The sequence below is a fragment of the Myxocyprinus asiaticus genome, chromosome 35 (genome assembly GCF_019703515.2).
Source record: "Myxocyprinus asiaticus isolate MX2 ecotype Aquarium Trade chromosome 35, UBuf_Myxa_2, whole genome shotgun sequence".
Taxonomy (NCBI): domain Eukaryota; kingdom Metazoa; phylum Chordata; class Actinopteri; order Cypriniformes; family Catostomidae; genus Myxocyprinus; species Myxocyprinus asiaticus.
In genome coordinates this window covers 39418784-39444766 of record NC_059378.1, presented here as the reverse complement: position 1 = coordinate 39444766, position 25983 = coordinate 39418784, and the positions used below count along the sequence as shown (strand labels likewise).

Sequence of the window (25983 nt, the reverse complement as noted above, 5' to 3'; positions counted from 1 at the left end):
TACTAACATATTCCAAAGAAAGCCTTCCAAACAAATGCACATTCGAGTAACATTAAACATTTCCCAAAGTCTAATTAGGAGTTTGACTAATTAAAATAACTAGTCTCCCCACTGGTTGCATATTCGTTGCAATGGGCATTAAATCTCTTAAAATCTCATCCTTCATTATATTAATCAGCCAGCAACTGTGGCTATCCACTTTCCTACAGCAATCTTGAAGCCGTGTTTATGATTCACGTCAGCACATCAACCCCAATGTCAGTAGTCGCTTTGAACTCGCATGAAAAGCGCTTGCAGACAAAAACGTCTCATTCCGCGTTGTGGTGATACTTAAGACTTGACGTGCTTCTGTGGTAATTAAAATGCATCTTACATAGACTGAAAATACTTGATTTCTATCACAAGTCCCATCTGGGCTTGTTTTGTTCAACAAATAGCATCTAGAGCTCTATCATTTGATCAATGACGGGCGTGTGTGCGTTTGTGTTGTAAAGTGTGCATCAGTGTTGTGACACCGGGCGGACACATTACAAAGATTCCGTTCTTCTAACCAGTGTTTATGCTGTATTAATGGTAAATGCGTAAATCACGAATAAGAAAAAATAACGCATTAATTAATGAAGATTAATTGTCAAACAAATAATTGCGATTATGACGATTAATTGTCTCTTTTAGGGCTTTCATGATTGATTGTCATACAATTTGTCATATTTCTTAAGGTGTACAGTATGTATGCTTCATACACATTAAGAAGTCATTTTTACATAGTTAACTCCAAATATATAAATAAAAAAATTTAATAGATGATTTTTATAAAAGGAATTCATATTTTTATCATCTATTTTTAAGGCTTAAACTTATGAATGACATGAAACATTTTTAAATATCAAAATATTTTGTAATACTTTAAACATGTCTTTAGTTTAGTTAACATTTTTAGTAAAAAAAATTTGTTAAAAAAAAAAATGTACAAATTATATTATGCAATAGTAAACTATTTCTGTCCTAATTCTTCACTTTAACACGTTATTTTAATGCTCTTTGATTAAACCCACAAGCCCTAATTTCTCATGAAGCAAAACCTTTGAGATTTTTAAAACCTTAAAAAAAAAAAAAAAGAAGAAAAGAAGAAAAAGCCTGCGTCTCTTCTGTCACTGTGTCATTAACACTGCATGTATGAACCCGATATGTCCAGGAACATGTTCCATCACACAGCCGTTAAATTAAAGTGAAACCGGAGCGCTTTGCGTTTACAAAGTTTATATTTGTTCGTTTATACTTTCGCGGGAGTTTGGTGTGAACCTCTGCTGACGGCATTAGAGCGCTGAAAATTTCACATGCTCTGCCAAACCGGAGCTGCTGCTCCGGTTGACGTCCGTGGTGTGGCTCAGTGACGCTCGGAGTTCAACTCAATGACATACAAACGTGCCATGTTCATGGCATTTATACTGTATATTCGCTTAAAATTCCCTTATTTGGGCATTAAAATGTCATTGAAATTTAAAGTGCACAATAATCACGGTTGGATCAAATAACCGGCAGTCTAATCATTGCGACAGGCCTAGCATTAAAAGTTTTAAATTAATTGCATGTTAACAAATTAACAAATTAATTTTGACAGCTCTAAAAAATAATATTAAAAACATCTTTAAAATATGATTTTGTGTTTATAAAAAAAAAAAAAAAAATTATCCCCTTTTCTCCCCAATTTAGAATGCTCAATTCCCACTACTTAGTAGGTCCTCATGGTGGCGCGGTTACTCACCTCAATCTGGGTGGTGGAGGACAAGTCTCAGTTGCCTCCGCTTCTGAGACCGTCAATCCGTGCATTTTATCACGTGGGTCGTTTTGCATGACACCGCTGAGACTCACAGAATGTGGAGGCTCATGCTACTTTCCACGATCCACACACAACTTGCCACACGCCCCATTGAGAGCGAGAACCACTAATCACGACCACGAGGATGTTACCCCATGTGACTTTACCCTTCCTAGCAACTGGGCCAATTTGGTTGCTTAGGAGACCTGGCTGGAGTCACTCAGCATGCCCTGGATTTGAACTTACGACTCCAGGGGTGGTAGTCAGCGTCAATACTCGCTGAGCTACCCAGGCCCCTCGATTTTTGCCATTTTTGAATAAACGAGTGATGAGTTTGGAAATCAACATCATGTGCCAAATGTTGTTGACTGAGCTTGAATTGTATTGAGCCTGGAACAATACAATTCTTTTTATGCCTTGACACTGTCCTCATTCCTGGTGTTCTGCTTCTAGATGTTGAAATGTGTTTGTGGCTCTGGGGCATTTGATTATATTTGTTGTTGATTTCCCGTCAGTCTACCTATTCCTCCCCCACTGCAGCTGAGGCCCTTTTCATTTGTTTATTGTTTGTAGTTGTACAACTCCCTCCCCCACCCTGATTTCCATTGAATAGTTTAAATGTTGATTTTGTTATTTTATTTGTAATATCCCTTCCCTCCTCTAGCCATCCATATTGCAGCCTGTCCAAGCCATTTTCATCGGTCTGTTCCTGGCTTTGCTGTATTGGTGCTTCAGCCAGTTGTGGTAGAAAGGTACATGTACTCCTGTGTAGTCTTTGTCTGTGTTACTCCTTTATATCCTCTTCTGTATACATCATCATGTATATACGACCTGTGCATGGCAAAATCTTTGCACTCGCTTCACCCAAAATACCTCTTGGTGCTTGGCATCATGTGGTCCTCCCAGAATCACCTAACAAATAATCATCATCACCACACATTAACTGTCTGTCTTTACTTGGATCACTAATGTTTACATAAATCTCTGAATTTGGGGATTTTGGATGCTTCTTATTTTTCATTTATTTGTTTTTTGTAATCATGTCATCTTTTGCTTTTTTTTTTATTATTTGATGAAATTAAAGGAACAATTCACCCAGAAATGAAAATTCTGTCATTTACTGGCCCTTTCAAACTCTGAAAGTTTCAAACTCTGTACTGGCACGTGGAAAACTGAAGTATTCTCTGTCCGCATCTCTAGAAAAGCTGGACTGCACGCGATTAGTACTGTGCAGATGGCGAAGGCTACATCCACACTAATACGTTTTCGTTTCAAAACAGAGTATTTTTGCTCGTTTACGCCTTTTCATCCACACTAGAATGGCATTTTCCTCCACCAAATATGGATAGTTTCAAAAACGCTCTCCATTAACGCATACTTGGAAAATGATGATGTCAGGAGACTGAAAATTGAGTTTTCAAACAAAAACAGATTTGTTCATGTGGCCGAAATTAACGTCACATGCACTGTGCGCGAGACGTATCGGCACGTGGAGAAGTACACTTTGGCCTTAATGTTTAGTAGAACACAAAAGGAGCTGTTTTGAAGAATGCTGACACTGCTCTTTTCCATACAGTGAAAGTGAATGGGGACCGATGCTGTTGCTTCAAAAATGACAAAGCACTTTCAGAGTAGTCCATATGAGATTGTGTGCTATAAGTCTTCTGAAGCCAAACGATAGCTTCAGTAGTTTTTCACCTAAGAATTTCTCAACAGTTCTCAAATCTCTTTTTCTTGCATTCACATATTCAAACTTGAAGCAGGAGCAGCACAGAGTTTTGACTCAAGTGTCAGAATTTAACTGGGGTTCAGGGCAAAAATGCCACTATAAGTGACACAAATGCCCCAGATATTCAAAATGTGGGGGCAAAAAAATGCCCTTGTAGTGAACTCTTCTGTCTTTTATTTGGATCATCTGATATAGTTCTTAATATTCTATTATAGTCCTAGTTATACTTATGACATAAAATCTGAGTTGATGTTGACTGAATTTGTAGGGTAAGAGGTACAGTATGAATTCTCAATCTTGAGAATTTGTATTAATGAATTGATTAATGGTTGGAAAAAAAAAAAGGCCCTCAAGGTAAAAATGCCCCTGAAAATCAAAACCAGGAGCAAATAATGTCCCTTAAATAAAAAAGTGAAATTTTGACACTGATTGACACCGAATTCCATTGGTTCTCATGTGCCTTGTGACCGAACATAATGAAAGTTTGAATATGCGAATGTGCAAATGAGATTTGAGAACAGCAGCAATTATCATTTAATAACAACGTAAACTACTCCAGAAGAGTTGTTTGGGCTACTTTTGCAAAACTTTATTTAAAAAAAAATGCATTTCATTTTTGGAGCTTGACAACCCCAGTCAACTGAACTTTTCCTTTTGTGTTCCACATAATAAAGAAAGTCAGAGTGGTTTGGAATGATACAGTATGAGGGTATGAGTAAAAGATTACAGAATTTGCCTTTCTGGCTGAAGTGTATGCCTTTTTAAACAGCTTTTCTTTCTTTGAGTTTGAAGAAAGACAGTTGTGTTTTTATTTGCTTTATAACTCCTGTGAGGTAACTGGTTCTCCCAGTTTTACTTAAATATTTATCTGTCTTCATCTTTCTCTCCGTATATTCATGTATATCTCTTTGTTTCTTAATGTCAGGCCTCTATTTCTTTAGCGCCAGTCTCCAGTGCTTCTGTCCTGGTGGTGCTGGTGCCGTTTTTTTTCTTATAAACTGTATTAATGGCATTACTGTTTTTCTCTGCGCCGCCTCATTGTTTCAGAGCGGATGGATGCCCTGGATGCCGGTGGTCGCCGCCGTGGTTGCAGTGACAGCAGTGGTGTTTTATCCCAACCTAACTAAGAGCTCGTCCTGAGAGCACAAACCAATTGCAACACTTGTTTCTACCACTTCCTGTATGTCTGTAGGACGAGGTCTAAATCTGAACATAGTACCTCCATATTTACAGCCCCCTGGGTCTCAACAATGTCTGTGTAAATGCAAATGTAAATAATATAGAAAGACTGAGGGGATAAAGTTGTATCGCATATTTTAGAATAAATACTCTATCTGCATTTTTGACACTCAGATGGGAATTTCAGATTATTAAGATGGACAAAACTAGGCCTGACTTTTTCTTGGAAGGGGTTACCACGTTTTCTGTTAGTATTTTTTTAGTTAACTTTTCTTGTGGTTTGCCATTTTAGTTGTTAATGTGGTATTCCAAATAGATGTAAAGCCAAATGAGAAACTCTAGGGCACAACTTGAGGGGGTGAAGTGCCTACTTTAAATAGTTCACATTGAAGTGCCACTCTTGCAGCATCACATTCATTCGATTTGAAAAGAAAAATGTCAAAATTTCACTATTGTCTGTGCTGTTACTGTGTGTTCAAACCAACATGCTTCTAGCACAGTGATGTCGTTGTACTCTATGGCTGTTTTCTCTTGTATCGTGTATTCTAAGCAAATGTTCATGTCAAAGACACTACAAGTATCTAGGTGATTTTGAATTTCAATTTTCTTGACATGTAAGATTGTGGTCAATGTCAAACGGAATGGAACATTGACTTTAAAACAAACGTTGTAGCTTTTTATCAACACACTTAAGACGGGGCACTTTCATTTCACGGCTACGGCCCATCGTTTGTATGCTAAAATGATCTTCTACAGTACCTCCTGAAAAAGGCTCTGGGATTTTTCTTTTCTCACAGTATGAAACCGAAAGCAAAGGCACTTCAAACAAGTGAAAAAATGATAATAAAAATGGGTGGAAGTGTCAAAAATCCACACTTATGAAGCACAGAAATGGGTGCGAGTGAATTATTTTGGTGGTGTAAAGGGGATGAGTTTACATTTGGATGTGTGGGTTGTTTTGAGATTGGTGCGATAAGAATTAACCAATGATGTGTTTGCTGTGTGCTTCACATTTGTCTGCTGTGCTGTAAATAAACAGTCGTCGAGCAAAACCGCAATTCATCTAATTCAGCCATGTCAAGAATTTTTTTTTTTTTTTTTTTTCATCTTTTTCATCTTTTACTGGAAAGACGTACTCCAACAAAAATCCAGAATGGATTTGACCACGAATGCAAAAAAAGCAAAGCTTGTAGCACAGAAAGGAGAGCTTTAAAATATGACCACATTGTTCATAGTTTTTCTTTAAAATGGCATGATAGACTTTATTTAGGTTATTTTTTTAACTTAACACACGATTGTATCATCTTTCTTTACAGGACAAAATGCACGTTTGGAAAAATGCTCATCGGCTGTTTGTAAATATGTATCAATTAATGTTTGTGTGTAAATATGTTATAGTCACAAAATAAAAATTGGATATAAATTGTTGTTTACATCTAGTTTGCTACTGGAGCCAATTTTCAGGATTGGATATGTTTTCCCATTTATTATATCTTTTTTTTTTTTTTTTTTTCCTTCTCTAATCTAGTATGCTCTGATTTATGCATGTTTAACAACCTGCTGAGAATGTACTTTTTCTTTGGCCTGTAATTTATTAATATACTGTTTTTACTGAGCTTTTTTTTTTTTTTTTTATTCAACACTTAGAATTCATGTCTTTTTGTTTTTTTTAAACCGCTAAAGAGTTTTATTTTTTCCTTAAATCTAAAGCCATTAACTTGTACGAATTTTAGAAGTAACGTGAAGTTGCAAATTTTTTATGTCAATTTAATAAGAAAGTATTTTGTTTTTAACTGGTCACCCATACCAACCAAGTCAGTACTGCACAGCACACTGCCTGTATATAGTTTAACTTCCAAATATTGTTTTTGAGAAGTGAGAGCTCAGAATTAATGTGTGTGTGTGTGTGTGTGTGTGTGTGTGTGTGTGTGTGTGTGTGTGTGTGTGTGTGTGTGTGTGTGTGTGTGTGTGTGTGTGTGTGTGTGTGTGTGTGTGTATTTTAATTATACATAAGATAGTTAAATGTCAGAATTCTATTTTGTAAAGGGAGATAAAGGGATATGTGCACTAACTAGTGTAATGTGCATGACTTCTATAAAACAAATTTTTTTTCTTTTCGATTATTTTTGGTCAAAAATATGAAACTGAGATTTATGCAATCATGTAAGGTTGTTTTCCTCCCAAACATTTCTCATAGATATGTAAAACCAGTACCTAACTGGACTTTTTTTTTTTTTTTTCTCTACAAACTACTTTTTTCAAGCAATAGCAGTCATATCACCCTGTAGCTCTAGACTGGTAACCCACTGAAGCCAAGCAGGATTGAGCCTGGTCAGTACCTAGATGGGAGACCTCCTGGGGAAAACTGAGGTTGCTGCTGGAAGAGGTATTAGGGAGGGTGCTCGCCTTGCGGTCTGTGTGGATCCTAATGCCCCAGTATAGTGATGGGGACACTATACTGTTAAAAGGCACCATCCTTAGGATGAGACGTTAAACCGAGGTCCTGACTCTGTGGACATTAAAAATCCTAAGACACTTCTTGTTAAGAGTAGGGGTGTAACCCTGGTGTTCTGGCCAAATTCCCCCCATTGGTCCTTCTCAGTCATGGCCTCCTAATAATCCCCATCCATTAATTGGCTCTATAACTCCACTCTCTCCTCTCCACCAATAGCTGGTGTGTGGTGAGCGTACTGGCGCACTATGGCTGCTGTCGCATCATCCAGGTGGATGCTGCACACTGGTGGATGTTGAGAGTCCCCTGTTCACCGAGCGCTTTGAGTGTAGTGTCAGAAAAGTGTTATATAAATGTAATGTTCATTTATTCAATCAAATGGGGCCTTACTGTATGTTGTCAAGTTTGTTTTTAGACTTGGAACTTGTTTTTAGCTCCAAAAATCACATAGGTCCACATACAAGTAATAAAAGATTACTTATGCTGCCTTTGATTTTTGGAGCATCAAAATTTTGTTTGGCACCCATTCACTTGCATTGTATGGACCTACAGAGCTGAAATATTCTTATAAAAATATTCATTTCAGGGCTCCAGACTGCGACTAAAATGGTCGCAAATGCGACCAAAAATAATTGATTGTGACTATAATTTAAAATCTAGTCGCCACTGGCAACATTCGGGTTGTGTGCGCTCATATGCGGTTTCGTCAGATATCATCTTGAGTTAATACATCTATAGAGTGCCAGTGTGTCTCACACCGCTTTTCCCCCATTCTGTTGTGGTGAGGAGCTCTCTGCACCGCACACAACAAGAAACCCAGCGTGAGAGAGTCGTGAACAAATGACTCTTTTTAACCGGTTCTTTTTCATGAATCGCCTGAAAACTGAATTCAGGAGCTCAGGTTCGCAGTTTGAATCAGATTCACTTTCTCAGTGAATCAGCCGTCAGTGAGCTCACAACTGGGTGTGCAGACATTTCAAAATAAGAGTCCCATGTGTATTTCGGGCTTCTTTATAATTAAAAGTCCCATATTGTGTATCACATTTTTTGTTCTGGTAATTATTGATTGGGATCGGAGTAGCATAATAAACTGCATCAGGGATTTCATTCAATTTGCACTCTTGTAGTCTCTGTGTCTGGGCCATCTGGTAACAGTAAAAGACTAAGGCAATAGACCTTATTCACGCTAGCGCCATCTTTGATTTTTAATAGGAATGACATCGAGGCTGTGAGGGATAGACCTACAGTCCCTTCAATGGCACGAACGGTGTGAAGCTGTATAATATTCCTAGATCACATCTGATTTTCCACAACTGGAGTTCTTTGTATACTGAATGTTCTTGGACAGATATTTTATCAATGTTTTGTCCGCGGAATGATTCAAAAGCACGTTAAACTGCAGTACAGCCCATTGAAGAGATGGGAAGTCTATTCCTCAGCCTTGTCATTCCCGTTAAAAATCAAAGATGGCGCTACCGTGAATAAGGTGAATATTGTAAAACTAATATATATATATATATATATATATATATCTCAAGCTTTTGACACTTGGGACAATTGAGGGACTTCAACTGAGTAGTGAGTTCACTACTATTACACACGGTGCAAACATTCATTGATGCTAAAGAAGTCAACACACTACTATATGTATACTATACTTTATATAATTATCTGTCATGTAAATTGTGAGGAGCAGTATTAAAAAAAATCCTTTATCTCTTATATTTGTATAAATTATGAAAGGGGTGTGAATATTTATGAGACAGAAGGGAATGCAAACTTATGTTCTCAACAATAGATACTGTTTATTAAACCTCCGATTAATATAGTTATCAGCTGTCTTCTTTCGGCTTTTTGTCTTGTTTCTGAACAACAATCTAAATCGAGCAATTATATGATTTGGCGACTAAAAACAGCCATTTGGCTCCTTAATGTTGCAGTTTAGGAGCCAATGGCTCCTATGTCATTTTTTTAGTCTGGAGCCCTGCATTTGTGTTCTGCAGAAGAAAGAAACTCATACACATCTGGGATGGAATGAGCGGGAGTAAATGATGTGAGAAGTTACATTTTTGGGTGAACTAGCCCTTTAAATTATGAAATGTTGTTTATAGCCATGAACACAAGATGGCAGGCCTTGCACAACATGTTTCTTGTTATGCATTATATATCTTTAGCTTATGGAAGGTGTTGTACTGTTGTGTAGGACAAGATTATAAAGTGTTCACAGACTTTCTAAAGGAAGTGTCATTTTCTTTTTCTTTCAAGATGGGTTAAATTCCCTTGAGTGCCTCTTGGAATTGTTCTTTTGTGTTGAAGTCTGGACAGACCTGTAAATTGTAGGTTCCTGTTGTGGTTAGAGTCACATTCTCATGAAAGCACTGTGGCATGCTGAGAGAGTTCCAGCTGTCTCCACTGACTGCCAAGAAAGACTCTGATGATTCCGGTCTAAATACCGATAACCGATTAATCAACCACTAGTTTTTAAAACTGATACTGAATAAAAAAAAAATAACACTCAAAATAAAAGTGCTGAACTTTATTACAAAAATAAACAGTACTGACTGAACCATGAAAATGCATTGTACTTTTTTAAATAAAATAAATATTAATATACATGAACTAATATTCAGATTTTAAAGTCAGCTGATTTTTAAATTTATGTTGTTTCCTTAGTCCACAAGAGGATGCAATAAATACATAAACCATTAAGCACCATTAAATTATTGCAAAGAACATTCCCTTTTCAACTAATGTGCATAAAATAAATAAAAAGTTTTAGTTGGTTCATATTTTCAAGTGTTAAGTCAGAAGTAAAATGAGGGGGGGAAACGCTTCAATAGGCAGTCCACATGGTGTTACACTTGCACTGATTACTACTCCAGACTCAAGATTCATAATAACAGTGATATGCCACATTGTTTTTTTTTTTTTTATTCAGTACAGTTGTATGTAGGGTATTCCCAGATAGCAGTGTTTTTCGTCTGAACTCTGTGGTGAAGTGGCTCAGACTATAAGCACAGGCCAGGGGCTGTTCAATCAGACAAAACACAACAGACTGGAACCTAATGCGAGTATCTCGAGTCACACATTTCCAAGTTGAACATCTTTACTGACAAAGCATTTAAACAACTCATTGCTTAATCTGAGAAATGCTTATAAGAGAGCAAGACGCAACGGCCAAAGACCTCCACCAACTGTAAGGGGCTGTTCACACCGAACGCTTTTGCAACCATCCATTTGCTTTTCTATGTAAACGTGCGCTAGACGAACGTCTTTTTGTTTCCCTTTGTTTCTTTTTATTCAGAGTCTTGTGCAGGAGCGCCGTTTTTTTTTTTTTTTTAGACGATGTGCCTAATTAAAAAGAACTTTAAAAGCATCTTGAGACACCAGCTTTCTGTTAAACTGTATTTGTTGCACTGTGTCTAGCCTTTTAGCGCAAGAATGTGATCGATCTGAAGTCATCGTATTACAGTGAGGATAAAATTTTTTTGAATTGAAATCAGATGCGTTTCTGATTTGTTTATACGTTTCTCTCGGCAGCATGAAGATATTAATAAGCTTTCTCACATCAATAGCTTTAAATATGCAACTTAGCTGGATAACGAATGCATAAACGCAACCAGCTGGATATAAACTAATGTAAATAGATGGTAACAATCATGACATTTAAACATTTGAGTATTTTTGCCACATAAGCGTCATTACCATCAAACATCATCACCATCACAGGCTGGAAATGAACAAGAATTTAAGATGTAATTGTAATTTCTAGTGGATATAAATTGTGGTCTGCTCTTAACGATTTCATTGCAAAATATGTCTTGTGGAGTGCAATATTTATAAAATTATTTATAAAATGCATTTTCCAAAAATCACAAGCAACTGGAAAATACTGGAATTTCAATGAGCATGTTTACATGCACGATCCTCCGATATAGAAATTTGGAATATGACAATACATGTTTATAGATGGGTTTCACTTATATAAAACGTAATGTACTTGTACATATATGCAGCATCAATTTCAAAACACTACAAAAAATCCCTGAAAATAGTGGAATTTGAATTAACTATATTTTTAACATGTTCATGTCGGATTTCTGTTGGCGTACACGATTATGCTTAATAAACCGACAATGTGTGTGGTCATGTAAGCACCTTAAACGGTTTTCCTTTATCAGAATAAGATCATGAACAATAGAAGAAAAAACAATCAGCACACGTGGATTTTTGCCTGTTACATCTTAAAATTATTATTTATCTACAGTATGTTTGAGTGTTGTCAGATTTTTTCATTTCATGTATTGATTTAACTTTTTTGTTTCCAATGTTTCGCTGCTTAAATACGGGACAGTAGTGCATGCAAACACAATATGATCAAAAGGTGGTGGGTACTGTTGATGTAGAATTGCCCCCCAATGCTGTGAAGGGGGTGATTTGTACCCCCTAATCCTGCGTCTGTCTTTATTTTATTTTTTATCAATGCTGAAAATAATTTAGTTTGAGATAATAATTTAGTTTGCAATTGCGTGACTGAGTCTTTCATAATCAGACATAAAACTGATGTCTCCATTGTAGGAGTTGGTATCGCTCAATTGGTGTTCTAGCGTAGATGGCGGTGTCATGTGGTACCTGTTACTTTTCTCAGCGCTGGCAATGATGGGCCAATCACAGTCATTTATGATTACTGGATGAGGATTTTAAAAGTGCTTTTATAGATGATGCTGAGGTGGATTTCCATTGACTGGTATGAATCCTTGCTGTTATCAGCTTTATTAAAAAATAACTTTCCAGTGTAAAAATGTCTCCAAAGGGATATTAAATGTTCTGAAATTTAAATGCATGGAGGATTTGGTTTCAGAGCATCAAGCGCCCCCTGCAGGAATAAAGCTTTGTGTTTCGCAAGACACAGTCAGTGGCTGACAACATGTGCAGTTTCGGTCTGTAGGTCTCTTACCCACACAAAACTTTCGAATAATCTAGAAAACGTAAAATATATCACATGAGTCATATGTGGAGTCAGTGAAGATGTTAAATGTGTCCATAGAAATGATCAGTTGTTTTTTCAGGGTGAGGAAAGCAGACAGGCATTTCAGATGAGCAGGTAAGAATTGTAATTTTCTGAAAGGGTTTATGTTTTTCTGACATGAAAATTAATATTTATCTGCATTAATTTGAACTGTTATTATGCACAGTGTAATGTGTTGAAATGAGCCCCCAAACAAAATCTACAAGTGGAATCCATGCAAATAAAGTAGTACAGAGAGGCCAAGAAATGCGTAATTCTTAAAAGTATGTTGACTGGCTGAGAAATGTCACTTGATGGCTAATCGTATTGCAATATACAGTACTGTGCAAAAGTCTTAGGCACGCAAGATGTTTCACAAAAACATTTGTCTTAAGATGGTTATTTATATCTGCTACTTTTGTTTAAATTGGAAATATACATTTTATACTCCCAAACATTTCTTTTGTGAATAGAAGAACAGGGAGCCCTGCAACAGATGTCATGGCCCTCACAGAGCCCCCCACTGAACATCGTGTCAGTCTGAGATTACATAAAGAGACAGAAGCAATTGAGACAGCGTAAATAAATAAAAGAACTGTGGTGAATTCTCCAAGAAGCTTGGAACATCCTGTCTGCCAACAACCAAGAAAAGCTGTGTCCAGGTGTATCTAGGAGAATTGGTGCTGTTTTAAAGGCAAAAGTGTTCACACCAAATATTGATTTAGCTCTTTTTCTGTTTACTGGACTTTGTATGACATTAATTGATTAATGAAAACAATTTATGACATTATTTTTTTTTTTTTTAAGAAATCCTCACTTTGAAAGTTTTTCACAAGTGCCTAAAACTTTTGCACAGTACTGTATATTACTCATGTACCAACATCAGCTTGATTCAGGTGAGCACCTGGTATAATGTGATGCCAGAACTATCAAAGATGTAATTGAATCTGTTTGATCATCAAGATACATTACAGCCAATAAGCTGGTCCATTCTTGCTGGGCCTGGTTTGGTGTAGCTCATTGGTTTGTCAAAGGATGATGTGCCCAGACAGACAAAAGCAGACAGCATTCAGAGTCTGTAATCTGTGGTTGAGATCCATTGCTCAACACAGGAATGTGGGACATTGTGATAATTGTGATGAAAATCCTATTAACTGGCCTCCCAAGCCAACTTATGTGTCATCACCATCTCAGAGGTAACTAGTTTGTTTTTTTAAATCTCTATGGAGATATTAAAGAGTTTATCTTTGTTTAGAACTTTTATACTTTATGTTGCATACAAAACAGCCAAGGGACATGTGATATCACAGGTGTGTGTGTGTGTGTCTTTTTGTTTCCAAGAGTCTCTGTGATGCAATGTTGATCCACCCCAATGATGACTAATGCAGATCATATACTGTACTGCATGAACAACATCCAGTACAGAAATACATGGCAGCATTACATGGAATAATAACTGCTGTTTATACTGGAGTAAATATTAAGACTCCTGTCAGCAAAGGTGGGAAGCTGTGCAGAATATGATGTAAAGAGGAAACGCACATATATAATGAAGTAGGTTTTCCCAGAATATTCAAAGTCTGAGTCCACATTATTGTTAAATGGTACTGACACCTTTCTAAAAACAAAGTAGTTAGTGTGAACTTCAAGAGCTCAGTGTACTTGCCAAATGTGTGGGAAACATTTGTTTGGTGAATCATAAAAGATTGTGTCCATTACAGAAATGCATCTGAAATCTGTTAAACTGTCCTGTGCTAGTTTTAGCCAAAGAAACAAACAAGGTTTGTTTTCCTGTTTTTTTTTTTTTAATTTTTTATAAAAGAGTTTATTGCGCAGGATTACACTATGGTCTAAATCACAACAAATATCACACAAGAGCATAACAATAACAAAATAAGGTCAGAGTGAATTTGAGAACATGTCAAAAATAAAACAAAATAATTTTAAATTACAGTAAAAAGTATATGCAATTTTTAGTTCTTTATTTGCAATGACATTAAACATACAACTGCATCCATAGCAAAGTACAAAGAAATGTTTAGGAGTTAAGCATGGTATTGGATCTACCTTGCATGTAAAATAGTAGCTCTAGATTTATTTATTATTTCTTTGTTTATTATTTACTATTTTATCTTGTGTATTATTATTATTATTTGTCTTATTATAGATGGCAACACAGGTGTTATTCCCAGAGTAAAAAATAAAAGAATGCAGGTTATTATTATTATTATGCAAAGCATTAAACACAAACAACATTCAAAGTAAAATACAGAGAAATATATGGGAGTTTTATATGTTCTGTACATTTCATGTAACATCAATTAAGATTTATTTATTTATGTACTGTTATTTTGTATTGTTTATCATCATTTGTCTTATTATAGTTGACAACAAAGGTGTTTATCTTAGAGTTGAAAATAAAAGAATGGATGCAGATTATTATTATTATTTGTAAAACAAACACTAAAAGCAACATACATAGCAAAGTACAGAGAAATGTATAAGAGTTAGAATCGAATATTTACTTATACAACGTACTCATACATAAACTACTTATAATAAAAATATTTTTTTAATATGCCTTATAATGTATCTATTTTCTTTATTTTAACTCATTTATATGCTTTATTTGCTTATAAATAATATAAAAATAAATAAAACGATATATTCTTAATATATATCGCTTAATATTTATTTGTTTTTTCTTTATTTTGGTAGATATTGCTCTAGTAATATTTATCTTATTTTTTTAAAGTATTTTTTAGTATTTTGTTATTTTATAAATACTTATAAAATAAATCAAACTATAAATACTCATACTAAATATACATTTCTTCATATTTAGCCTATTATTTATTTGTCTTTTCTTAATTGCTCTTTAATATAATTCTCGTATTTTTTCTCCTTGTTATTGATTGACAGACTCAATGAATGCAGCAAATAAAAGTATAATGTTGAAACACTAGTGCAGGTTTGCTGTTGCGCAGGTGGCGTCATTGCGCTCCATATAAAGCAGCGCGCAGGCGCGTCCACGGGAGGGAAAGTCTCGGGAATACCGGAGAGCACGGACGCTAAGCAGCCGCACTCATACACACCTCAACGGAGACACACCAAACACATCGGGAGTTATTAAACACAGTATATCAGAGTATTAAAGCATCATGCCGGCCACAGAGAAAGACCTGGCGGAGGACGCGCCGTGGAAGAAGATCCAGCAGAACACCTTTACGCGCTGGTGTAACGAGCACCTGAAGAGCGTCAACAAACGCATCGCGGACCTGCAGCTGGACCTGAGCGACGGACTGCGCCTCATCTCACTGCTGGAGGTGCTCAGCCAGAAGAAGATGTACAGAAAATACCACCAGAGACCCACATTCAGACAGATGAAGCTGGAGAACGTGTCCGTGGCTCTCGAGTTTCTGGACAAAGAGAACATCAAGCTCGTCTCCATCGGTGAGTTTCATGTTCCTGCTGTCTGTCAGCTCATATACTTCGTGGGGAAGTTTATTATTATCAGGATCAAACTTTTCCCCACTTATAAATAGTCTAATGTGCTGACATGCACCTGTAAACGCATGGCGGTACCATGTTACAGTGCGATTGTGTAAGATGGTACACTTAAAAAAGTTCAAGGGTAGTATCATGGGTTTTTAGCATTCTTTGAAGTACCTTGGAGTACCATGTAAATACCATTTTGTACTGTACTATGATAAATCAAAGTACCATAGTTTTTCCGTCTGATACCATCATGGTACTATGGGACTGCCACAGTACTTTCTATTGTCCGGTTTACTGTGTTAGTTCCAACAACTGTCATTGGTTTTATGGGGAAAGTAACATTGCATAGTAATGTACCATTATATCATGTCTATCTTAAAAAAAATGCTGTAGTGGGACAATGGTCTAGTTTTGGTGCTGAATGATCAACATATATACCACGGTATTCCAGTATAATGCATGGACATATACCATGGTATTTGAAGAAAGATTCAAATGTCAAATTCTGAAATAAGAAAACAATGTTTGTATTTTAGTAAACTAATACAAGTTGTGTGTTGATGACTATCATAAATGGTCTATTTTTTTCCATTTCCCACAATACCCCCCCCCCGCCCTCTGAACCTTCTGGTGCACATCAAGAGTACCAATTGAAGGTACCAACCCAAATGAAATTATCAAGGAGGAGCACCCCCTGGACCGACAAAGAGATAAATAGTTGCCCACCCTAAAGGTCAAAATGCCCCCCCCCCCACCAAATATCACATTCTAGTTTCACCCCTGTTTGAATGTATAAGGGAAAGTGTCTTTGGTCCTGTAACAATTTTTCACCATTTTTTTTGTTTTTTAATGGTCCTGCAGTGTGACAAAGAAAAATCTGTTCTTCCAACATTTTTTTCTCTCAATCTTTTCTCTCATCTTTATAGCTTGTTTGTTGCAACACAAGTATCTCTCTCATGTCAAACCTGAGTGAATGATGCATTCTCACCAGAGATAAGAGAGAATGTCCTTCCATTGTCTGCTGAGTCTTGGATTCTTAGTCGTTGTCTTATCTGTTAACATTTCTGCATTATTTCTCATACCAGTCCAAATGAGGAAAGTCTGTCCATGAATTGCTTTCTTTTTTTATTAAGACTTAGAATCCAAAGAATGTTCAGGATTCTGGTGGTTTAAAAAGAGTTTAGATTCACAACCGTTTATTTGCTTCCAAACACTTTTTAATGGCTTACAACATTCTTGGAGCCATTCCAAACTTATTAACCTGGATTGCTTGTGGCTTTCACTCAGTTTCTCACGCTGTCTTTCTGGTTTCTTTAAGCGGTAAGTATTGTGCAAACGTTTAAGTATTTGTATCCCAGGTACGGATTCTTCACGTACGTTTATGTGATTAAAACTTTGAACAGGTGCTTATCTTCAGGTGATGGGGTCACAGGAAGACTGATAAGTTACCCCCATATTTGGAAATCGTTTACTCTGTGCAGCAAAACACAGGCAAACATTGCCAAGGCAACGCCCTATAACACGCAACCTGATTTCCTTGGTGTGTTCACACCAGGTGACATGTTTTCATGAGCAAATATATTACCTGGGATAGTAAATCTGTTGTTTCTGCAGAGGTGGGTAAAGTAGCCAAAAACTGTACTCAAGTACAATTACTTTTACTTCTACTTTCAGTAATTAATTTTTTAAAAGTACTAACTAAATAAAAGTAACTAAATAATTACTTGAGTAAGAAAGTATTCGATTAAAAGAGTACTCAAGTAGTGAGTAACTCGTTACTTTCACAAATGACATAATGGACGTTAACTCCCCTATATTCCGTTGCATAATACACATTGGACATGTATGAATTATTTTTATTATTAATGGAAATTCTATCATCATTCACCATCATGTTGTTCCAAACCCGTATGACTTTCTTTCTTCCATGCAACACAATAAGGAGATATTAGACTGAATGTTTGCATGAGTCACTGTTTACTTTCAGTGAATGATATATATATATATATATATATATTATTATTATTATTATTATTATTATTATTATTATTATTATTATATATATATTTTTTATTTTTATAAAGTGAATGGTGACCAAGACTGTCAGTCTCTAAGATTCTGTCTAACATCTTTTGTGTTCCACAGAATACAGAAGGTCACATGGGTTTGAAACAACATGATGGTTGGAAAATGATGTCAGAATATTAAAATATAGCTGAGCTATCACTTTAAAGGGATAGTTCACCCAAAAATGAAAATTCTCTCATCATTTACTCACCCTCATGCCATCCCAGATGTGAATGACTTCCTTTCTTCTGCAGAACACACATGAAGATTTTTATAAAAATATATCGGCTCTTTAGGTCCTTACAATGCAAGTGAATGGGTGCCAAAATTATGTGCTTTTTGGAGCATCAAAAAGCAGCATAAAAGTAATCCATACAAATCCAGTGGTTAAATCCATATCTTCAGAAGTGATATGATAGATGTGGGTGAGAAACAGATCAATATTTGTCATTTTTTGCTAGACATTCTTCTCCCTGCCCAGCACGGGGCGATATGCAGACAAGAAGAAGAGTGTGAAAGTGATTTGTTTGTCTTTCTCATCCACACATTCTCATATTATATCACTTCTGAAGATATAGATTTAACCATTGGAGACTTATGTATTACTTTTATGCTGGTTTATTTTTTATTTTTATTTAGCTTTAAAATGTTGGCACCCATTCACTTGCATTTTATGGACCTAAAGAGTTGAGAAATTCTTCTAAATGTGTTCAGCGGATAAAAGTCATACACATCTGTGATGGCATGAGGGAGAGTAAATGATGAGAATTTAAATTTTTGGGTTAACTGTTCCTTTAAGGGTTCTTGTAAGATCTGGATGAATTTGTCAATAAGAAGATAGGTTTGGAAACATTTCTAGTAATTATTATGGTGAAAACATGAAATGTCCCACAGGGACATTATATATAATGCTGAAATATAAACCAAAGCAGGATCACATTTTATTAATGCATACTTTCACTATTTCATAGCTTTTAAAGTCCTGTGTAGATTCTTAATTCAGTGTAGTTACAGTTTTCAGTGTCGAAAGAATTTAGATAATTGGTTCTGTACACAGTACCACCACTCTCTAAATGCAGAGTATGCAGCCTCCGTAGGGCACCAACGCCGGTCGTGGAACACTCGGTGTGTCTGAAACTGCCCTCTATCCACTATATAGTGCACTATTTCGGACGTACGGCATTTTGTAGGAGTGTCTGAATTCTAAATGAGCCACTTGTTCCCTACTTATGTATACTCATTCTTACCCACAATGCACTCTAATTTCGAGTGTACATTCGACGTACACTCGACGACGGTTAATTGCTCGTAATCCACCACAGGGAAGCCATACGAGCTGGGAATTTACTACTTCACTCCTGCAATGTTTTGTTTCATGCTGAATGTATTAAATTACTTTTTGACAAATAATTACTTGATTAAAATAACATAATAACATTTAGAGAGGCAAAACATACAGATACATATAAAAATGTACTCCTTTATATTTATACAGAATTTTGCCATTAAGCTGAAGAATTCTTTATTTATTAAATTCACTGAGGTGACTGCACACAGTGGAAATGATAATTCTGTGGATGATTTAAATATTCAGTTATAACATGTAGGTTATGATAATTTGGTTGGTTGAGGGCACTGTGTGCCCAGAAACACTACCCATCTTATATTGGAGTTTAAAGATACTAAAGTATAACAAATTAATATAATAATGTACATTTGATAAAATGTGTTTACTCTTTATATTAACATCTATATGAAAAATGACAAACAGAATGAAGATTTATTGTATTAATATATTATTTAATAAGAATGTTATTTAATTGGATGTTTACATGGATTTGTACAGTTGATCAGTCCAAGTAGCTGTGATAGTTTCCAGTAAATGCGTAAATACTGCTCATGGGATGCGGGACATAGCGCACTGATATATTGCTGCTCTGATTTAGAAATGTACACTTAAAAACTGATGTCATAATAGCCCAGTTACAGAATCATCCTGAAAATTACCATCACATTACTCAGAAAAGCCCGTGTTATCATTAGAGCCACAACTTATCTCAACGTGCTGCCTTAAGTTGAAGCTGAGATTTTAATCTTGAAATATCAGCTTGTCTTGGTGTTAAATGAAGGCATTGCATGACGAAGCTTATTTTTTCACTGAGCGGATTGAAGAAAGTGTTTCGCTTAGTTTGAAGAACATGATGTTGCAGCAGTGATGGACTCGGCTTGAGTGACAGTCTGTGACAGAGCGCATAGCTGTGTGAACGCCCGCTGTCATAAAAGTCCCATTCAATAATATATCAATAAATTACACATTAACTAATATTAAACCCAGTAATGTAATTACAGGAATGCCGCCTATTGTAAATAAGTAAAAGTGTTTTTTTTTTTTTTTTCATTAGAAATTTACTTGAGTGAGAGTAAAAAGTGCCTACATTTAAACCTACTCTAAAAGTACAATTTATTTATTTTTTTTCCCCAAAAAGTTCACATTACTACCCACCTCTGTATTTCTGATGAAGTTTAAGGTATGTTGGCTTATGCCAACTTCTGAGAATGTGTCACTGTGGACTTCCTGTTTTGTGTATTTGTGTTTGTCATTGTCATTCTTCAGCCTCTCCCATAAAGAGGACAAGTTTTGAGCTGTTTGTCTTCAGTTGCAAGGAGAGATTATTATAATTGTTTTCCCATGCTTAACACCTTCCATCTAACGCTGCTTTTAAACCCTTTAATAACAGTAACCATATTAACACAGGAAGTGCACGTAGAACCTCTGTAGTTTTGGATTTACACAGACACTTCCTTTATGATTGTATCTTCCTGTCCAGAAACCACCCATGGAGTGCTTCATTGGATCTAAATAGTGATATATAGATATATAGTGCCTGGCTTGAAAATGGTGAATGTTATCATGAGGGTCAGTGCCCAGACTTTCCACTCGCCCAACGCTGTCAAAGGGCAGATGGGTGACAGTTCATAGCTAAATAAACATGCAGTGATCACACCATCTGGTATTTTGAAAGTAAATCTCATAGGATTACTTTTGCGATTTATTTATTTTTTTATTTTTTTTGCCTCTCTAGTGTGAAATATGACAGAAGTGAAAAGGTCACTTGATGAACTTTATGGCTTGGTCAGTGGATGAAGTTTGTCTTGTATGTACATTGGCAGTTTGGCCTGAAGATTGCAGTTCACTGACCATCATACAATTACACACAAAAGTGGAAAGAGTTAGCCGAAATCGACTGTTCCGATCTGATTGGCTGGATTCTGTGCAGATTCCATGATTCAGGGTAGACTGGTTTATATCAGTCCCACTGGAAACAATGAGTGCATTCTTACACTGATTATGCTTGATAAGCCACAATGTGTGTGGTCATGTAAATGGTTTTCCTTTATCGGAGTAAGGCCATAAACAGTTTAAGCAAAAACCAATCAATAAAGGGTGGATTTTTGACCATTTCACCAATTTTGCGTTGCATGTCAACCCTTTTACTGATGTTCTTACCGGCTTATCCAATGTGTGCAAGTGTTGTGAGCATTACTGATTACATTTTGACATTAGAAGTAGTAAAAAATGCAACTAACGATTATTTTGATAATGGACTAATCCAACGATTAGAATGATTATTCGGGCGATTATTGCAACGATTAATTATTAGCTCTTAACCGACTATTCAGCTTGTGCCCAACATAAAAGTTTGTATTAAATGTGTTTGCTAACAATACAGAGGACAAAATCATCTTTTAAAAATATCTCTAAATGACATTCACTGAATTCAAGTGGAAAATAAATACTTTTTATTAAGTTTAATTTAGTAAAAAATTAACTGCAAAAAATCCTATTGTTATCAAGTGTATTTGTCTTTTTTTCCATTTTAAAATTGTCTAAAAAAAATCCTTAAGATACATTTACTTGAGAAGCAACATAAGATATTTAGACTTGTTTTAAGAGAATGTATCTTAAATATAAGTGTATTTTGTATATAAGTGTATTTTTTCACTTGGTTATACTTCTGCGAGTGCAGTAAAGACAAAATATACTAATATTTAAGTCCTCTTCTCTAAAAGTCTAAATATCTTATATGCTGCTTCTCAGGTGAATGCATCTTTTTGTAAAGGATTTTTAGATATTTTAAAATATTTGTGTTTTTAATAGTATTTTCAACATTCTCGGATAGCAATTTTTTCTTCTGCAGTATAGCTGGTAAAGAAAATGTACGTTGTTTTAAAAGAGTTTTAGATATTTCGAAAACAAGCCAAAACAAAAACAAATCAAAAACTTATTTTGTTGCAGTGTATAATGGGGCAAAGACTACCCTCTCTCACCTTTCTGTTCACTTCAATCCACCTTTAAAAAAAACAAATAAAACTCTCTTATTAATAAAGCTGCGTATTGCCAGTTTTCTTCACAAAAAGAAATGCACAGTGACACACACATTATGATTTAATAAGTCGCGAGCCATTACGTTATAATCTAGCTGCAGCAAGTGTGTGCGCTCGAGCATCCCCGTGACAGAGTATGCATCAGCCGGGTGCAGTTTCAATCTCTCCCCCTTAGATCGGGACATTCGAGCAACTCATAGAAGAGGCGCTGACCACACAGTGAAATGCCAGTTTTGGAGTTTGCAGTTATTAACATGAACTGTTTCCTTATTATTTGAACTTTAATGAAGCTATAACGCATTAAATATAACTGCATTAAAGATGTAAAGCAGGGGTGTTCCCCTTAAAGACGCTCGACACGCAAGTTTTGCTCCAGCTCCACTTATTCCACAACAAGAGTGCTTCTGTATTTACTTATTTGGTATTATTTCCTCATACTTTGTGATCTACAGCTGTGAAAGATAAGAGTGCATCTGGACTGTGAGCTGTATAATTCTTAGGGATGCACTGATACCACTTTTTCTCTTCCGATTCCGACATCGGATATCTCAGTATCGGCCGATCCGATACCGGTGTTTTTTTGCATAATCAGTTTAGAATATCTTTACGTTATTGTGTGGAACTAATTGGGAGTACTCTAATATGTAAAGAAACACAATCCTCTAACTACACATTATTTCAATATAAATGTATAGCTTATTAAGAAAAACTTAAACTAGTTTACTGGATAATGTAGCAGCAAAATTAACAGTAATTCCAGTATAAGTCATCAGTAGAAAAGAAGCCGTTTTTTTTTTTTTTTTTGTGCATTTTTTTTTTTTAAACTTGTATCTGGATTTTAAGGATTCAGATCTCTTTATTTTATTTTTTATTTATTTTTTTTTTTAGTTAAGATATCAGCTCACTTTTCATTCACAGTTATTTTTTGGAACCCATTCAACTTAAATATTATTATAATTTGTAAACAAATGATGATTAATATATTATAATAGTAATATAGTAATATCTCAATCATGCACCTTTAACTTTTAAACCCTCACACTTTTATTTTGACATTCTGAACTCTCCAGGAATTCCTTTGTGTCTGTTTGTAGGAAAGTTCACAGTAGTTTAATTTGCTGCTTATTCAAATTCTGGTTAAAAAAAAAAAAAAAAGCACCTCCAGTGCCGTTCTAATTATAAGAGAACCGAACTATTTAGCGTCTACATCTGAGATGTTGTTCGTGAGTAGCGCTCAAATATTGCGCACCGTGTGAAGGCTAAAATAGCTGCGGGTGTGTGTAAACAGAGCAGCGCCATTCACTAACGTGCTGGAGCTGCGCGTGCATTTTATATATTTACTTATTAAACACAGCGTTTTGTGATTCACAGAGCTATTGCACATATTCAAGTGGCTTTGAATAAAATGCACGAGTCATATGGACTACTTTAACTGTGTTTTTATGGTTCTTTTATGTCATTTTTGGAACTTGACAGTAACGAACATGACTAACACACAGTATCGGATTTGGATCGGGCTCGTCGGACCGATACCCGATCCGTCTAAAAGCTTCAGTATCGAGCCGATACTGATCCAGGTATCGGATCGGTGCATCCCTAGTAATTCTTCCTCACCTCAGTCAGGCACGAGCTGCAGTGCTGCTCTCACATGTCTTCATTAGAGTTTAATGTGATCTCATGTTACATTAAATGAGATCAAACGACTATTTGACAACGAACATTTGTTGCCAATTTTTTTTTTATTGTCGACATTGTCAATAACATCGACTAATCATTTCAGCCCTAGTCAAAAGCAACCTAATGATTTGAAATCTCATGTAAACAGTTTTCTTGCTTTATCAGATTTTTTGAATAAGCTGGTTTTTGATAGTTATCGGGCGGATTGGTGTGCATGTAAACAAACTCACTGTTGTGTTTACAAGGTACCAAGCTGCTACAACAACAGGAACTTTTGAGGAAAACAGTTGCTGTATAGCATTCGAGTGTCGTCCATATAACGGTTATGCAAAATGGCTTATGGTGAAGAATGCACCTTCTAATTTAAAAAGTCTACCATTACTTTGGACATCATTTTAAATGAATTTATCATCACATATGGTTATCCACCAAAAATTCAAGAATATTGCGTTAAATATTATTATTTTTTTTGCTTATATCGTCTACCCATATTGCCAGAGTTGTATCTGCCAGAGTTGGCCAGGTTAGGTGGCATAGAAGATTCAATGTTTTTTGCGGCACATCCACACAACTATATTTTCATTTGAAAATGCTTTGATTTTTCTACGTTTACGCCTCTCATCCACCCTGGAATGCCATTTTCCTTTACTGAAAAGGGAACGTTTTGAGGATGCTCTCCAGAGAAGCATACAATGACCGTTAGGAAACTAAAATGCATTATTGTGGATGTGGCCTTGGTAGCACTTCAACTAGATATCCACAAGCAGAACTGTATATTCTTCTGCTGAGAGTTATATCTATGAAATGATTGATACGTATAAACTTTATGTAGAGAAATTAGTTTGAAGGCTACTCATTTCTGCTATTTGTTTATCTGTACAATTGTTCACAGACTGACACTGCTGTAAAGTTAATTTTTTTTTATTTTTTATTGTGCTGGTCTATTATTTTCTAGTTGATTTCAGGTAAACCCACCCTTAAATAAATGTTTTATTTATTTTTTTGTCGCTTTTCTGAGCAGTTAGACATTCTTCCTGTCTCTCCACCACTAGCACCACCAAACGAATTTGCAATAATAAACATAAAAATAAAACAGCTTTCTGAATACGCCCCCCTTCTGAAGTTGTTTGAACAAACTGATAGTCCCGACCCCTACTCTCGACATTGGTCAATGTTATTGTGTCGCTCAATGCAGAGAGCAATTTTCATAGGGCCACAGAGATACAGTGTTTACAGTTTAAGAAAACTGACCTATGAATGGCTTACTTACTGTATGGCTGTCTCTGCATATTAAGCTTCGATAGGAGAAAGTATTAACAACAAAAAAGTTGCATACCTCAGCTTTAAGGGTAGGGTATACGTCGTTTTTCCGCGTGCTATTTCATCTTGGGAATAGTTGAGTGTTCAGCCTCTCAACGTTTACTCTTGAGCGCAACCGGATGCATTCGACGACTGCTAATTGATACTCTGTAGTACAGTCAACAGCAGGCACATGCACAGACGCATACTGTCAGCGTGTCTAGAAAAACTTGGCTGCACGCGGACAGTCTGGGATGTTTTTTACTGATGATGAAATTTGCGTCAAGCACACTGTGCTTCAGACGTAGCGGGAAAAACGAAGTATACATTTGCCTTAATGTCGTAGTTGCATGTTTGCACTAATTTCACAATCCGTAGTCATTTCTAGCCAGTTGCCACATCATTTTAGTTTCCCATGTGTCTCTTTTTTTTTTTTTTCTTCTTCAATTTCACTATTGCCCCCACAAGTGTGGTTTGATCACTCTATACCATATCAGTTTTGATCCAAAATATATGGCTTTGATTATGTGGTCTACAACTGCCCCAGAAATAGTCACAGTGGTTCTATTGATGTTCTGAGGTTGGTTCCTGCTGAGTCACTCAATTAACTATGATTCCACCCTGAGGTTCTGATTTTTCCACCGTTGCAGGGAAGTGATGCCTGTTAGTGCTTGAAGACATGCTTGCAGCCATGCAGACAGTAAATGAATGAGTCTTCAGCGATGTGCACTATTAGCTTTCTGTTAGAGACACATTACTGTTGCCATATAGCTGAGTGAGGAATACTTGGATCTTTAGTCTGATGTAAAACGGTTCTATGACGTCATTAGGTGTTGTGCGCTGAAATATTAACGGCCAATGTGTACTTT

General features: G+C 36.0%; 3 protein-coding genes across 7 annotated transcripts in view; 2 read left to right on the top strand and 1 right to left on the bottom strand.

Moving 5' to 3' along the window:
• The window catches only part of slmapa (sarcolemma associated protein a), a 112345-nt gene extending 106505 nt beyond the window's left edge, over positions 1-5840 (top strand). For 3 of the 5 annotated variants that reach the window (XM_051672454.1, XM_051672452.1, XM_051672457.1), the window contains one exon: positions 4596-5840. In XM_051672454.1, coding sequence (XP_051528414.1) covers positions 4596-4688 — 93 coding nt within the window. In that variant the 3' untranslated portion in view covers positions 4689-5840. Of the gene's footprint in view, positions 1-2483; positions 2572-4595 lie in introns of all 5 variants that reach the window. The other 2 variants (XM_051672455.1, XM_051672453.1) reach the window with 1 other exon arrangement.
• The window catches only part of aldh4a1 (aldehyde dehydrogenase 4 family, member A1), a 398306-nt gene that overhangs the window by 107163 nt on the left and 265160 nt on the right, over positions 1-25983 (bottom strand). The window lies entirely within an intron of this gene.
• The window catches only part of LOC127426016 (filamin-B), a 122172-nt gene continuing 111425 nt past the window's right edge, over positions 15237-25983 (top strand). Inside the window, exon 1 of the mRNA XM_051672441.1 lies at positions 15237-15640. Coding sequence (XP_051528401.1) covers positions 15349-15640 — 292 coding nt within the window. The 5' untranslated portion in view covers positions 15237-15348. The remainder of the gene's footprint in view (positions 15641-25983) is intronic.